At 22.0% G+C, this 17,538-nt stretch overlaps 2 protein-coding genes across 4 annotated transcripts in view; one reads left to right on the top strand and one right to left on the bottom strand.

The window, feature by feature from the left end:
- LOC122509242 (serine hydrolase-like protein 2) overlaps window positions 1-5,041 on the top strand; it is a 104,448-nt gene extending 99,407 nt beyond the window's left edge. For both annotated transcript variants that reach the window (XM_043623165.1, XM_043623164.1), the window contains one exon: window positions 3,996-5,041. In XM_043623165.1, coding sequence (XP_043479100.1) covers window positions 4,029-4,931 — 903 coding nt within the window. In that variant the 5' untranslated portion in view covers window positions 3,996-4,028 and the 3' untranslated portion in view covers window positions 4,932-5,041. The remainder of the gene's footprint in view (window positions 1-3,995) is intronic.
- LOC122509241 (protein arginine N-methyltransferase 9-like) lies at window positions 245-16,574 on the bottom strand. 2 transcript variants are annotated; one of them, XM_043623163.1, is made up of 9 exons: window positions 16,392-16,574; window positions 15,970-16,142; window positions 15,533-15,659; window positions 14,312-14,713; window positions 10,505-11,503; window positions 9,375-9,513; window positions 9,110-9,205; window positions 8,272-8,606; window positions 245-275 (listed from the first exon to the last, which is right to left on the bottom strand). In XM_043623163.1, exons 2-9 carry the CDS (start codon window positions 16,130-16,132, stop codon window positions 260-262), a joined length of 2,277 nt encoding a protein of 758 aa, XP_043479098.1. In that variant the 5' UTR covers window positions 16,133-16,142; window positions 16,392-16,574; the 3' UTR covers window positions 245-259. The 2 variants fall into 2 exon arrangements, with proteins under 2 accessions (XP_043479098.1, XP_043479097.1); XM_043623162.1 differs by lacking the exon at window positions 245-275 and adding an exon at window positions 5,194-6,065.
- Between the last annotated feature and the right edge of the window lie 964 nt (window positions 16,575-17,538).

Consider the following 17,538-nt stretch of genomic DNA (forward strand, 5'->3'; position numbering starts at 1 on the left):
AAAATATTGCAGATTATAAAAAAAAATTATTATTATTTGTTGATTTAAATGGTATTAAAATTTTAGCCCTTTAATTTCTTGAAAAAATTTTATTATTTATTATTGTTTGTTTTTATATTTAAATAATCGGATATAATGATATTTTAAGTTATTTTAATTAAAGTAAATTATTTATAGAAATGATGCAAATTATTGCAGATATTGCAGAATGTGATTTATAACAAAAAAACGTACCTCTATAACTTCATTTGCTCTGCTATTATGTTAACGACCAACTATAAGAAAGGAAGAATTATCTATATTTACAATATTAATTATAGAAAAAAATTACATATTCTTAGCAGTATTTTATTCTTTTTTCTATCTTAATTCATAATTAAATGATAAATTAATTTTAATAATTACTTTGATTGAAAAAGAAATATTCTTCAGTCAATTAATTTTAATCTCAATGCAATATGATTTGTAAAAAAAAATATTAATTTTTTTTAAGAAATAAAAAACTAATCAAGTTTAAAAATAATTAAAATTAAGAGAATTGAGTTTACAAAAAGTATTCAGTTTGAAGAAAAAATATATTCAATTAATATAATTTTAAAAAATATTTTAATTTAAATAATATTTTAGTTTGAAAATAATTTTTAATAAAATTCAAATTTAAATACAAAATAAATTAGCAATTTATAATTAAAGAAAAAGACAATTATTATTATTATTTATTGTTTTCAAAAATATTAATAAAATTCTTCACAGAGCTTCAATTATTTGCAATACAATTTTAATAAAATTTCTCTAAATAATTCAATTATTTTTAAAAATTTGATAAAATTCTTCTCAAAAATTCAATTATTTTTAAAAATTGTGATTACATTCTTATTATGAGAATTTAAATATTTTCAATACAATTTTAATTAAACTCAAAGAAATTTTAATAATTTCGAAAATTTTAATTAAATTCTTAGCAATATATCAATTATTTTCATATTTAGTACAATTTTTTCCATAAAATATATGTTAAAATTAAAATCAATTGAAAATAATTGAATTATTGACAAAAATTACAAAAAATTTTTGAAAATACAGTAGAACCCGGTTAATACGCTCCCGTTTAATACGATTTCCCGCTTAAAACGCTCATTTATAGTGGTCCCTGCAATTAAAGACATACATTTTATTTCCCGCTTAATACGTTTTCCCGCATAAGACGCATTCTTAATTTTAAAATTGAAAATAATTAAATTTTTAAAAAAAATTTTGTTAAAATGTTTCAAAATAATTGAATTATTTCCAGAAATTTTATCAAAATTGAAATTAATAAAAATAAAAATAATTAATTTGTTTTCAAGAATTTTTTTCAAATTTTTGAAAATAATTGAAATTATTCGAGAAATTTAATTGGAATTTTATTTAAAATAATTGAATTCTTTCCAGAAATTTTACTAAAATTGAAATCAATCGAAATTAATTGAATTTGTGATGAAATCATTATTTTATATCATAAAAATATTGTTACTGTAATTTCTTCAAAATTATTTTCATCATTTCAATTTAATTATTATTTTCTATAATTTTTAACTAAAATTCTTCTTTAAATTAATCATTTTTTAGAAAGTTCTTTGAGATTTAGAAAATCCATTTTTTTATAATTCAATTTTACGAAATTTTTATTTTTTCGAAATTTAATTTGAAACCTTTTCAAAATTGAATTATTTCTAAAAATGCACGCTACAATGCTTTTAATATTCAATTATTATCTAAAATTTTAACTCAAATCTATTCTTAAATCAATTTTTAATAGAGAAATTCTACTAGAATTCAATTATTTAAATACAAAAAAAACAATTAATTGAATAATTGCATGTTGCTTAAAATTGAATTCTTATAAAGAAATTTATCAATAAATTTTTAAATACATAATTGAATTCTTTTGACGAATTTTAATAAAATTTTTAAGAATAATTATATTTTTCGAGGAATTTGATTAAAATTGCATTACAAATAATTTAACTTTTGCTATGAGTTTTATTATTTATGAAAATAATATGAATTCCTAAAAAGAATTTTATTATTTACGAAAATATTTGAATTCCTAAAAAGAATTTTATTATTTATGAAAATAATTGAATTATTGAGAAGAAATTTATAAAAAAATGTTCAAATAATTGAATTCCTGTGAAATTTTTATTATTTTATGAAAATAATTAATAATTGAATTTCGGAGAAGAATTTTATTATATTTATAACAAGGTGTCCAGCTACCTTGAAAACCTTAAAAACCTTGAAAAGTACTTGAATTTTTTTTGCTCCTTGAAAACTTTGAAAACACCTTGAATTTTATGACAAAACCTTGAAAAATTAAAATTCTTAAAAATGAGATTTAATTCCTTAATGTTTTAAGTTGAATTCTCTTCAATATTTCAATTATCTTTATAAATATAAAAATTCTTCGCCGAAATTCAATTATATTCAGGAATTTTAATAAATTTCATTGTAAAATACAATTATTTTCATAAATAACAATATTCACCAGAAGACTTCAATTATTTTAAAAATGAATTAAATTTTTCGCAGAAATTCAATTATTTTCAAAAAATTTAAAAAATTACGGTCAACAATAAATTCAATTATCTTTATAAATAAATAATAATAATAATCTTCGACAAAGTTCAATTTTTTTGAGGAATTTTAATAAAATTCATTGCAAAATTCAATTATTTTTCGTAAGTAATAATATTCATTACAAGAATTCGAATATTTTCAAAAATTTTAATAAAAATCATGGGAAAATTTCAATGAAAATCATGGGAAAATTTCAATTATTTTCAAAAAGTTTTCTTACTTCGATGGTTTTCAATAAAATTTCCCGAAAGAATTTAATTATTAAACAAAAGTTTTTAAAAAATTCTACACAAACTTTCAATTATTTAAAAAAATAAAATTTTACATTAATTCAATTATTTAAAATAAAATTTGCATAATTTTTTTCGCAAAAATCATTTATTTTAAAATTTGCCATTAAATTCTTCGCAGTAATTCAATTATTTTCAAAAGTAATAAAATTCAATTATTTTCAAAAATTTTAATAAAATTCATTGCAAAATTTCAATTATTTTCAAAAATTTTTCTTAATTCAATAATTTGTATATCAATTATTTTAATAGAAATTCTCAAAAGAATTCAATTATTTAAAAACAATTTTGATTGATGTTTCTTAAATCGATGTTCTTTATATTTCTAATATTTTATTAATAAATTGTATTTAAAGTTATTTACGAATAACTGTTGTATGTAGAAATTATAAAATTGTTTATAAGTACTCTCTAAATTTGAATTAGTAAAAATGTTTAGTATTTTGAATTAGCGACTGACTTTTTGCTTTTTAATTAGTAAATTTCACTAGTAATATTAGTAGAAATGATTATTTATTAGTAAAATTTACTAATTCAAAAGCAAAAAGTCAGTCACTAAAGACTAAATCAAATTAGTAATTATTTTTACTAATTCAAATTTAGACAGTAAGTAAAAATTTACTTGAAATACACTATTATACTCGATTATAAATAACAAATATTTTGAAAATTTAGTACCCTAAAAATGGACATTGAAAAAAATTATTTTAAATTTTGAAAACCTTGAAAAGTCCTTGAATTTTTTTTTAAAGAATCGCTGGACACCCTGTTATAAAGATAATTGAAATTTTGACGAGAATTTAAAAAAATTCTTAAACATAATTGAATTTCTGCGAAGAGTTTTATTACTTTTGAAAATGATTGAATTTTTGGAATCATTTGTAATTTCTCTAAAATTCTCCAAATTATATCGTACAATTTACGAACTTTTCGTCTTTTCTCAATCGAATTACGGACTTTACGGACCTTTTTCGGAAGAAAACTGACTTTTACGGACTTCAAGCAAATTTACAGACCTTGTTCAAGCCCTGATTAAATTAAAAAATTTTTCTAAATCAACTTTTAAAAATAAATAAATTGTTTCAGAAAAAATAAAAAAAAGAGGGAGAAATTCTCACAATGTCAGAGAAAATTCCAATTGAAGAAATTCGTTTTCCAGTTCCATGGGGTCACGTGGCAGCGAAAGGCTGGGGTTCACCTCGAAATTATCCAGTTCTTGTTGTTCATGGAATAATGGACAATGCAGGATCATTTAATCGACTAATTCCCCTTCTTCCCGATAGATTTTATTACCTCTGCATTGATTTACCGGGTCATGGATTATCATCGCATTTCCCCGCTGGCATTCCACTTGATTTTTTCAACTACACTCTTTGCATTGAACTCATTGTTCAATCATTAGGCTGGAAAGAATTTATTTATCTCAGTCACAGTCTTGGTGGAATTATTGGTTCATTTTACCTGGCACTCTATCCGGGAAGGATTAAAAAAATGATTGCACTCGATTTGGGATTGCCGTCCGATTACAGTGGCGATAGACTTGTAGCGCGAGTTCAGGATCTTCAAAAGAATGCCCTCATAATTTATCGTGATAAATCGATAAGACTTCATTCCTACGATGATGTGATTTATGCGCTAAAATACAAGAGAATGCATTGTTTAAACGATTCAGCGGCTGAGGAATTATTTGAACGGGCAGTGACGAAAATTGACGATAAATACAAATATAATCGTGATGCAAGATTGAAAATGACAGTGAGGCCAATATTTTCACTTGAGCAATATTTAAATTTTTACAGTCGTATTAATGTGCCCTTTTTATTTATAATAACGTCAATTCATGTGAATACTGTGCCGAAAATGGTTGGAATTGAGGAGGGAATAGGTCTTTTGAAAAAAATTAAATCATTAAAGTTTCACATTGTTGAGGGCAATCACGATGTTCATAATAATCATCCGGAAAGGGTGTCAACAATTATTACAAATTTTCTAGATACACAAATTATTCCTAGCAAATTGTAAATTATTTCATATAATACAATGTAAATCGATTATGTTTGTAATAATTTTGATATAATTATTCATTTATCGAAATTATACTTCCAATAAAGATAAAATTTTTGTTTTTAATATTTAGCAGATAAAAGTATCTTTACAAAGTAAAGTGTTAATATAATTGAATTATCAGTTGGTACAAAATCTCTGTTAGATGTACGAAAAGAATTATTTATAATGAAAGGCACATTTAAAACAATTCATCATTTGTAATGTATAAAAAGCAATAGATATGTAAATTTAAAAATGGGCGTTTAAAGTAGTAAACATGTATGTGTCCTAGTATTTAAATTTCTAGTTTAAATACCTGACGCCAAGAAACTAATAGATCATTTTTTCTTGGCATTTCAGTTTATCGATGAGTAAATCATTTTGCCTTATTTCATAATCAAGCTTCTCTTGAAGTTTATACAACTCTCTTCTCGATTCTATTATAATGTTGCAACTGACGCATTCTCTCAATTTACCAGTCAACTGACCGATTTCTTTCGCGACGTTGTCTCTCCTATATCGAAGATTATTCCCTTTCTTGTAACAGTAATAAATTTTATGACGATGTTTAGAACCATGCTGTAAAAGATATTCTTCATTTTCTTCCGATTTCTCGGAAATTTCATCTGCTCTAGAAGTACCATGTATTTTCTGTCTTCTTCGGTCTAATTTTCAGTTCATCTCTCTGTATCGTGCTAATGCTATCGTGTTTTCCTTTACTTTATCAGTTGCCCTCTCTTTCCTTAGCAAAACTTTATTCTTGTAGGCCTTTTCCACCTTCCTCTCCCGCTTTTTTACAATTGGAGGATGTGTCGCTATCACTTGATGATGATTGGCGACTAATTTTTGGCGAAACTGATTCTTCTAAGACTTTTACTCTTCAATGTGACTTGCACGACAGCACGATAAAGAAAGCACAATGTAAATCAATTATATTTTAATTAACAAATTTAAATATAGAAAATATTTTTCTAAGAAAGCAGAGTTGTTTCTTAATTCTTCAGTATAATGAATGGAATGTAGTTTTCTTTTCGAAAATCAGGGTGTGCCACAAAAATTTAATTTCCTTTTTCCCCTGATTTCCAAACATTTTGATTATTTCCCTTGACCCTAGAGAATATTCTGATTTATTATAAAAATGATTAGTTACTCAAAAAAAATGTTCTATAACATTTATTTACGAATTGAAAAATTGTAAAATTATTCGAAAACATTAATAACTTCTTTTTTTAAATAAATATTTACTCATTATTATTTTTACACGGGAATTAGGACTTTCAAAAATTTCAAGTTCAAAACTTTTTGCAATCACACAATTTGTAAGAATATTTTATTGTAAAACATAAAGAAATCGATCACTCCGAGTCTTCGACTCACAGTCAATTATTATGACGACTTTTATTAAATTGATTGAAAATAATTCAACTTCTTTCAAAATTTTTTCCAAATTTTGAAAATAATTGAATTATTTCCAGAAATTTTACTAAAATTTAAATTAATCGAAATTAATTGAATTTGTGATGAAAATATTAAAATATTGTTACTGTAATTTCTTCAAAATTATTTTCATCATTTTAATTCAATTATTATTTTCTACAATTTTTAACTAAAATTCTTCTTTAAATCAATTATTTTATATAATTTTTGAAAAAGTTCTTTGAGAATTATCAAATCTATTTGTTTATAAATTATAACTCAATTTTATTGAATTTTGATTTTTCAGAAATTCTTCAACTAGGTAAATATATATTAGAAAAGAAAAACTTCAAATAATTTTTAAAAAAAATTCAATTAAACTTGTTTTAAAAAACTTAATTCTACAGAATTGTTAGTTAATAAAATGAAAAATTCAAATTTTCAAAGATTTTAATCTGAAACCTTTTCAAAATTCAATTATTACTAAAAATCCACGCTATAATGCTTTTAATATTCAATTATTATCTAAGATTTTAACAAAAAATCATGTTAAAATCAATGTTTATTAGAAAATTTTACGAGAATCCAATTATGTAATTACAAAAATAAATAATTTATTGAATAAAATTGAATGTTTCTTAAAATTAAATTCTCATAAAGAATTTTATCAACAAATTTTTAAATATGTTAGCGAATAGTCATCAAGTGAGAACGAATAATAAAATAAGTACGAATATTTCCGAAAGAATACGAAATAGGCGCGCAATATATTGAAGGTACGATTAGTAATTTAGTATGAAACTGTAAGCGAATGAATAAGTATGAAGGGCGAGTGCGAGTTCGAAATTAATAATGTAATAATCGAAGAATCAATTCGAAAACTATTGTGAGATTAATCACGTATTCAATCGACTTATCTTATATTAAAATTCTATATATTTTCTTAATTAATTGTGTTATTTTTATTTATTTTACTGAAAATCATCACCACGTGTTCCTTACACCTACTACGCTATTAAACAATTGAATTCATTTGACGAATTTTAATAACATTTTTAAGAATAATTACATTTTTCGATTAATTTGATTAAAATTGCATTAGAAATAATTTAACTTTTGCTATGAGTTTTATTATTTATAAAGATATTTGAAATTTTAAAAAAAATTTTGAACTTAGGAATTGAATTTCTGCGAAGAGTTTTAATACTTTTGAAAATAATTGAATTTCTACCATCATTTGTAACTTCTCAAAAATTCAATTTTTAGTGTTTGTAACTAAAATTCTTCTATAAATTCATTATTTTTAATAATTAATTAAAATATGTATTAAAAAATTTAACTAATTTCAGAAGAATTTGAATTATTAAAATTTTTCAAAAAACTAAGTTCTTTAAAGTTTCTAATTAAATTCATTCAAAATTGAATGAAAAAAATTGAATTTAAATAGTAATTTGAATTAAGGAAAATAAATTCATAAACAATTGGAGTTGTAATAGAATTCAATTCTATGAAAATGGATTACAAAAATATTTTAATTAAGTAGAAAATATAATTGAATTTTTAAATAATTTAAATTTCTGATTATAGAATTTTTAAAATAATTCGAAATTTCTTAAATAATTGATTTTTAAAATAATTGAAATATTTGGATCATTGGATTTAAAAAAATAATCACAACAAAAAATAAATAAATAATTTTCAATTAAAATAATGAACAATTTATAAAATTTTAAAAGAGTTAAAATTGAATATTTATTTAAATTAAGAAATTGAAATTTCTTTTAATTTAAGAAATGAAAATTTTATTGAAGTTTAAACTAAATTTAAACTTAATTTTAATTTATTTTGCATAAAAGCGGTTTTTATTTAAAAATTATAAATTTTTGTTTGTCAGTCATACCTTTCAACACTGATACGAATTAAATCTCTCATTTGAAGAATTTTAATAGCTACTTCGTTGTCACATTGAACGGAATTTTTTATTTCGTCGTCTAATACCACAGCCATATGATTCATAAATGAATCGTCTCGTTTTGTTTCGCACACATTATTTTCAGACAAATGAATTCTGTACCAAATTAATAGAGCATTTGGTAATTTCTTCGTTGCTTGAAATTTTCCAAAATTAACAACACACTCGCGTATTTCAGTTTCGTCCATTTCCAAAAGTTCTTTCACCTCGGACATTATTTCGTGCTGATAAAGACTCGAATTCAAATCAAATACTTGATTAATCTGTGAATTTTTACAAATTTTTTATTTCTCTTATTCTATTGTAATTCGACGTTTTAGTTGTTATTATTACTATTATTATTTCTTTAAATGAACATAATTTTTTTGATTGTAATTTAATTTGCTGATTGTAATTAAAGTTTTTAATTGTGATTAATTTTATTTAAAAGAAAAAACTGTTTCGAGTTAACTTTTAGAAAATCGTTGCAATTGTAAACTTAATTGAACTTATTGTGCTGTTATTTTGTTTGGATTTATAAATTTAGTGTGATATATTTTTATTATATTGTTTTTATAAAAATCCATTGTTTTAACTATATTTACTATTTGAACTTAATTGCAAATATTGAAAAATAGAATTTATGAAAAATTTTTGTAAATGATTTTTTATAGAACAAAATAGCAAAAAAAATTTATTAATTTTAAAAGTAATTTTTAAGAGTTATAAGACTTTTCAGAGAAATATTAAATTTTTTAAATTATTTTTTAAAGAAAAAAAAACTCACTTTGTACTCGTTGATAAATTCAGCAATTTTGTAATTTGTATTACTCTCGTCTAAAATAGTTGAATTACTTTCAGAAGAATTATCATCGTCAGAATTCTGTAAAATATTTAATAAAATAGACATTAAATGAATTAATTAAATTAAATTAATTTTCTTTATAAAAAATATGTAAAAATATTAAACAATGAAATGTTTAGTAAAAAATTTGTTAAAAAAATTGTATTAAAACAGCTCTTATTTTTAGTTACAAAAAAGTGGGAAATACCTTTTCCGAATTTATGTCATGCCCTTGAAGATTTGAATTTTTAACTCTAACCATTTTTGGCAAATCTTCAGAAAATACTAATTGGCCCATTAGAAATATTTTAGACGGTAATAAACTACCTTTTGGATTTAGTAAACAACTAGAAACAAAAGAATATTAATAAATAATACATATAAATAAATAATAAAGTTAGTAAAGAAGCGAACTTTTTACAACGTCAAATCTGACGATTATGCAAAAAACATTTTTTTTCTTTTAAAATATCAATATCATCAAAAATATCAATTCAATTATTTTTAAAAATTTGAAAAAAATTCTTCAAACCAATTCAACTATTTTCGATTAATTTCAATTGTAATGAAATTTCTGTAAAGAATTCAATTATGTACTTTCAAACATTTTAATAAAATTCTTTTTAAGAATAGTTAATTTTAATTCAATTTTTCGAAAGATTTCAATTATTTTCAAACATTTTAATAAAATTCTTCGAAACAATTCAATTGTTTATACAACAACAAATTGTAATAAAATTTCTGGAAAGAATTAAATTATTTTCAAAAATTTGAAAACAATTCTTGAGAACAATTCACTTATTTTCGATTAATTTCAATTTTAATAAAATTTCCGGAAAGAATTCAATTATTTTAAAACATTTTAAAAAAATTATTGGAAGCAAATCAATTGTTTACAACAAATTTCAATTAAATTTTTCGAAAGATTTCAATTACTTTCAAACATTTTAATAAAATTCTTTTTAAGAATTAAATTATTTTCAAGACAATTTTAATTAAATTTTCCGAAAGATTTCCATTATTTTCAAGCATTTTAATAAAATGCTTCTCAAAAATTCAATTATTTTTAAAAATTTTAATAAAATTCTTTTCAAAAATTCAATTATTTAAAAAATTGTTAATAAAATTTCTTACAAGAATTTAATTTTTTTTATTTCAGATTCAAATTTATAAAAGTCACAAAAATTATAACATTTTTTAAATATAAATGTTATCTGTTAAACTTTTTAAAAAATTCACTAATTAACGCAAAATTATGATAAATAATATAATAATAATTAAAATTAATAAATATTTAGTTTGAAATTAAATAAAAATGTCTCTTTAAATAAATCTTACCTGAAAGAATCGTGATAACTTTCCTGTCCCCAATCCTTCATTTCGCCTTTAATATCAAAATTGTGAATAAAAATTCTATCCAATTTTGAATGAATTTCGCTGAAATCGTTAATAAAACGAATTTCCCCTTTAATTTGATTGTCCTCAAATACTTTATTAATACACGTGCAAAGCATCAAATCGTCACTTTGATAATATAAAATTTTACAATTAGAATTATTTTTCATCACAGTTAGTCCATAAATTGGAAATGGACAAGTATCCAAAATAGTTTCAACTTCATCACTTTCATTCAAAGCCTCATTTATCAACGACGAAATATATTTTCTATCATTTAAAAACATAATCACTTCTTTGCTCACGTGAAAAATAATTTCCTCGTCAATTTCTTCGGAACAATTTTTTCTCGTATAGAAACATCTCAATTTATTTGACGCCATTTCGGCGGAAATAAATATTTTATCACCTTGAACACAATTCATTGGAATTGAGGGAAAAACGGCAATTTGCCAACATGTTTTACCCTGTGACGAATCTATTGTTATTTCTTCGTCAAGATGCAATTTAAACCATGCAACGAGACCGTCAATTATTCCATCGTAACGACATTCAATGTGAAGGAAATTTTTTAAACCGTCCACAGTGAATGATGATAATTCCTCGTGATCATTGAAATTTACATGTAAAATATCACGCGGTTCAGTGATGTGGGAAATTTTTACATTTTGCAAATTTTCCGTATCGTAATATGACTCGTCGGGTAGGAGGGAAATTTTTTTGAAATTCAACACACCGAAATGTTGATTAACATTGTGAAATCTTACTGACGAGCGAAATCGAATATATTCACATTCAATGGCAGCGACAAAGAGTGTTGCATTTGAGGGTATTACAATTCCTCCATCGGATAAAAGTCTCTCGTGGGCGTCAATTAATGTTGGAACAACGAGTTCGCCAAAGAGACCGGCGTCAAACGTTTCCGTCACGATTAATTTAACTCTGAAAAAGAGAAAAAGAAATAGAAATGGAAATGGAAATTTTTTTTTTTAAGAAAAAGGCAAAGATCACAGATTGACACCTTTTTTAAATTTTCTACCTATCACTTTAATTCTCACCTATATTCTTTTTTGTATACCGTTTTTCTAAACCAATTTCTAATTTTTTATTTTTTGAATATTTTTTATATTAGGTATAAAGTTTAATTTAAAAAAAAAAATTTCTAATAATTTTCAATTTCCAGGCCTTGGCTTTAGTAATTAAAAAAAGGCGTTTATTTAATTCAGTGTTGTCACAAAAAGTGTTATTTTGTATTTTCCTGATTCTTCACTGATTTCTAAATTCAATTAATCAAAACTCGAAAAATTTTGCTAAAAAAAAATTTAAATACTTTTTATTTCTTCTTTCACGGGAAATAAAATTTAAAAAATTTCAACTTCTGAAGTTTATTAATTTCTAAAAATTATAACTATAACCCTTCCAAAATTCAATTATTGTCTACAATTTTGAACTAAACTTCATCTCTAAATCAATTATCTATATTAATTTTTAATAATATTCCAAAAGTTCTTCGAGAATTCAATTATTTCAATACAAAAATTTAATTTTTATAATAATTGAAACTGTCAATTTTTTTTTTTAAATATTAAAGTAGAATATTTTCAAAAATCTTAATAAAGAAATTCTTAAAATTAATAATTTTTAATATTTCTAAATAATTTTTGAAAGACAATATTTTTACAATTACGTAACAATTAAAAAATGGCTAAAACATTGAAATTTGGTAAAATGTTTGAAAAATAATTGAAATTTGATAAAATCTTTTCAAAATAATTGAGTTTTTAGAAAATATAAAAAAATAATCAAATTTTTGAAGAATTTTAACTAAAAATGATTTCTCCGAAATTTTAATAAGTCTAAAAAAGTAAATTTTAAAAAATTTAATTTACTTTGTTCGAAGGTAATTGAATCTTAAAAAATTATGATAAAACGATTCAAAGAATTAGTTTTTTATAAATATTGTAATGTAATTTTTCGAAAATAATTGAATTTCTAAAAAAAAATTTTGTAGAATTTAAAAAAAACTAATTAATTTTTTGAAGAATTTTAATTAAAAATTTTGAACATGGTTTTTTTCTCCAAAATGTTAAAAATAATTCTAAAATATTATTATTTTTTTTATGTAGATATTTGAATTTTCGGAAGTATGTAATCAAAAATATTAAAAATAATTACATTTTAAAAAATTAGAATGGAAATTTCCAATTAAAATTCTTTCAAAGTTAAATTTTCAAAAATTGTAATAAAATACTTGAAAAAAAAATGATTTATTTTCAATTAAATTTTACAAAATTTCAATTATTCAAAATCTTTTAAATTGTATATTTCAAAAATTTAATTAGAAAAATTATTCAAAAATAACATTTCAAAGATTTGTCTATAGTTTTTAAAAAAAACAAATTTTGTAGAATTTAAAAAAAACTAATTAATTTTTTGAAGAATTTTAATTAAAAATTTTGAACATGGTTTTTTTCTCCAAAAATTTTTTTTTTTTTTTCTATAGTTTTTCACACTATTGAAATCGAAATAAGTTGCATTTTATACTAAAAATGTGGTATTTTGTTACAAAATTTGTAAGAAAAGACGAAAAAGGCGTAATTTTTTAATATAAGTCGATGAAAGGGATTTTTATTAAAATTACTGGAAGAAATTAAATTTTTAGAATTCATAAGAAAATTTCGAATTTTTGTGTCTTTTTTGTTTTGCCTCCTAAACTATGAAATTACCACGAATTCTAATATAAAACCTTCATTTTTTTCTATCTCGAACAATAATTTCTTTTTAAATATAACTTAATTCTTGAAGTACTATCATATAAAATTATTACTTATAAATTATTTAATGAATAATATTTTACTAAAATATTTCAAAATTAATTGAATTTTAAAAGAGTTGCGTTTACAATTTTCATAAATAGATGAATTTCAAAAGGTTTTAATTTGAAATATTATATTTATTTAATAGAACATTCTTTGAGTGTCTAATCATTTTTAGAGTGAATTAGAATATTCTTTAGGGTTAGGGATAAAGTCAAAATTTTATTTGGAAAACAGGGATAAACAAAATTGAATTTTTGTGGCAAACTTGAGAAATCTATTTTTCTCATTCGCAACAAATTCAGTATTGCCACAAAAATGTTATGCTGTTTTCCCTGATTTCCAAACAAAAAAAATGATTATTAAATTCTCAACTTTAGTAAAATTCAATTAATTTTTGAATTTTTAAGAAAAAATATTAAATTCTATTTCAAATTTTCGAATACTTCAATTTGAATATTTTGAAACCTTCTGAAATTCAATTAATTATAAAAATTGTAAACGCAAATCTACTAAAATTCCAACAAATTACAACAAAATTGTAATCGCAACTCTCATAAAATGAAATTATTTTTGGAATTTTTATGTAAAATTATTTGTTAATAATTTACAAGTAATAATCGTGTGATAGTTCTTGAAAAATTAAGTTATTTAAAATAAATTAAATTTCATATTCAAGTGAATATCCTTATCGAAAAAAATTCAAGGGAAGATCAATTACAAAGTAGATCATTTTTAGAATAATATTTAGAAATATCATCAGGGGGATAAATTTAAAATAATTCTAAAATTTAAATCGTTAAATTTTTGTGAATTAAATTGAAAGTCGAGTTTAATTTCAATTGCTAAATATTTTGACAAATTAAAATTACAGTTATTATTAAAATTTAAATAAAAGATTTTAATTTTAAAAAACAATACATATTGAACAAACCTTTCAGGAATATCTTCCGGTATTTGTAGATCCGTGGACATTTTTGGAATTAATTTCACTTGTGTTGCATTATTTTCGTGTAATACATTTTTGGCAATTTCCGTCATTGTTGAGGAATTTTCGCAGGCGTAAATTTTCTTTGCACCAGCGTCACGTGCGTATAAACTTAATAAACCTGTACCAGTGCCAATGTCAAGTACCGTGTCATAATCGAGGGCGACTTTTTTTCTTATCGCTTTATCGAAAGCATGATTCCGCTGTTTGTCATTGAGCATTGGAAAATGCCAACGATCGACTGCCATACTGTAAGCATTTTGTAAATTTCTCTCGGCTGGTAGAAAATTTGGGTCGGCCTCCAGAGCTTGTTTCAGATATTTTATCGCCTTCGTCGGTTCTTCGTTCCTTTATTTTAAAAATTTTTTAAATTAATTTAATTTCCGTATTTTCATTTTTTTAAAAAAATGTATTTACATATTTTACGAATTTTATTCGTAATTGTAGAAAATAATAATTGAATTGAAATGATGAAAATAATTTTGAAAAAGTTACAATAACAATATTCTTATAGTATAAAATAATGATTTTATCTTTCGAACATCTTTTATAAAAAATGAAGAAATCGATCGATTTTTTCATGTTTTACAAGAATATTCTTACAAGTTGTTGAATTTCAAAAAGGTTTGAATTTGAAATTTTTGAAAGTCCTAATTCCTATGGAAAAATAATAATAATGATTAATAATCATTATTATAAATCATTGACTATAAACAATTATTTAAAAATGAAGTTATTGATGTTTTTGAATAATTTTACAATTAAATAAATTGGTAAATAAATGTTATAGAACATTTTTTTGAGTAACTAATGATTTTTAGAATGAATCAGAATATTATCATACTATTTAGGATCAGGGAAATAAAAAATTTTTGTTTGGAAATCATGGAAAAACAAAATTAAATTTTTGTGGCAACCCTGTATTAATTTTGAATTTGCTTTGTATCAATTTAGAATTTTTTTATATTGATTTAGGATTTTTTATATTAATTTGTAATTTTTTTTGTAATAATTTAAGATTTTTTTATACTATAATTTAGAACTTTTTTAATATTAATTCAGAATTCTTTTTCAATTGAAAATGGAGAATTTTTTGAGGAACAATTACCTTAAAATTAATTATGTGTTGAAAACCGAGTGATAGAATCATTATTATATTATAATTACCTTAAAAGATGGGCAGCAAAATTATTGAGCATTCGTGAATTTTTTGGATAATGTTCTAAAGAATGTTCGTAGCATTTTATAACATCTTTCATTCGATTATTTTGTTCCAATTGCATGCCCCATTCACCTAAAATTGGAAAAATAACTAATAAATTTATAATGCTAATAGATTCTTTCATATAAAATTAACAAATATGTTTTTAAATTGATTAAAACTAATTTGAAAGGAAGCAATAAAAACGAAAAACAGTAAAAAGAAAATAATAATAAAAGTAGATACAAAATTTTAAAAATTAATTAAATTTGTTAATTAATTTAAAATAAAAAATTAATAAAAAATATCAAAAGAAAGAAAACTCAAATGCAAAAAGTCAAATATTTAAATAAACGAAAGAACAATAGTGGTTTTTAATAAAACTATATAAAAAATAACTTACATAAAACATCTGTAAATTCTTTTTCCACTGTTGAACGATTTTGAGGCGATAATTCAACAACTGCTGTAAAATAAGCGTAAGCTTGACCAACATTTCCTCTTGAATCATGTTCTCGAGCTTTTTTTAATGATTGCTCAACTATCGCTTTAACTTCAGCTTGCATTTTTAATAATCTATAAAAAAATGTGTAAGTAAATGATCTTTCTATTTACTTACATTCTCAAAAAGAAAAATGTTTATCTAAATACTATGTATTTATTAATATTTGTCCTAATAAAATAATTAATCGTGTAATTATAATTTAAATTGTTTTAAATTATAGTTTTTTTCAAACTTTACCAGATTTTCATTTATGAGAACTAAATTTATTTAAGAATTAATAATAAAAATTGTAAAGGTTGTAAACATGAATGTTTTCTAACCTATAAATTAAATTTCCTTGTTATTAATAATTGAGACAAAGACGATTAAAAGTTTACTATCATTTTTAATTCACTGAATTGTTCTGCAAATACTGAAAGATTAAACGAAAATCACTAAAACTGGAATAATATTTTATTTGTCATATAAAATAATAAGGCTGGAGTCCCATGGTAGCGTTTTGCGTTGCGTTTTGTAACTAGGCAATGAGTGCAAATAGAGCAAACCTATATCTGTATCTCTCTCACACTCATGGCCTAGTTACAAAACGCAACGCAAAACGCTGTCATGGGACTCCAGCCTAAATCACAGGCGCTTTTCTTTGAAGCAAAGTCTGTCAAGTAGGTTAGGAAGTAAACAACAAACATGGCTGACATAATGCGCGGTTCACATGTTCACTGCACAGGGTTGGGTAAGTAAAATATATGAATTACCTGAGATTACGTTTATAAAAAATATTGAATTTCGCGCCACTATTAAATTAGCAGGATTTCTAAATTCAAAATGGCGAATCTAATATGGCAGTCAATCTTTTTAAAACTTTACTGAATTCACTTAAATGTAGTAAACGTCCCCAAAAATCACTGAATCCAAAAAATTAAAAGAAATTCCAATAAATGTTTATTATGTATCTTTACAAAATTTTAACAGCAATTTTTCGAAAACCTAATTTTTTTAGAATTTTTATACATTATTAAATTATTCAAAACAAATATTTTTTGTTAAATATTTTAAAACTTATTGTTATTTGTTTAAATTAAAATTTTAAATAATTTCAATGCAAAACCTTTGGAAATTTAATTATTTCTAAAAATTACAACTGCAATTCTTCCAAAAGTGAATTATTTTTGAGAAACTTTGAATAAAATTATTCAAAAGTTTAATAATTTTTAGAGGAAAATATTATATTAATAATATTTTTAAATAAATAGTCATTATTATAATTTTATGGCAATTAAAATGTTACAAAGATGTCAATTTAAAAACTTTTGAAAATTTAATTATTACTTTAAATTTCTATTTATAGCGCTTCTTCTAATATTCAATAATTTATTAAAATTTTAACTGAAATTCTTTTTTAAATTAATTTTTATTAGAATTCAACGATAATTCGATTATTGAAATAAAAAGAGTTTGTAAAATTCAATT

The sequence above is a fragment of the Leptopilina heterotoma genome, unplaced genomic scaffold (genome assembly GCF_015476425.1).
Source record: "Leptopilina heterotoma isolate Lh14 unplaced genomic scaffold, ASM1547642v1 Lhet_6, whole genome shotgun sequence".
Taxonomy (NCBI): Eukaryota; Metazoa; Arthropoda; class Insecta; order Hymenoptera; family Figitidae; genus Leptopilina; species Leptopilina heterotoma.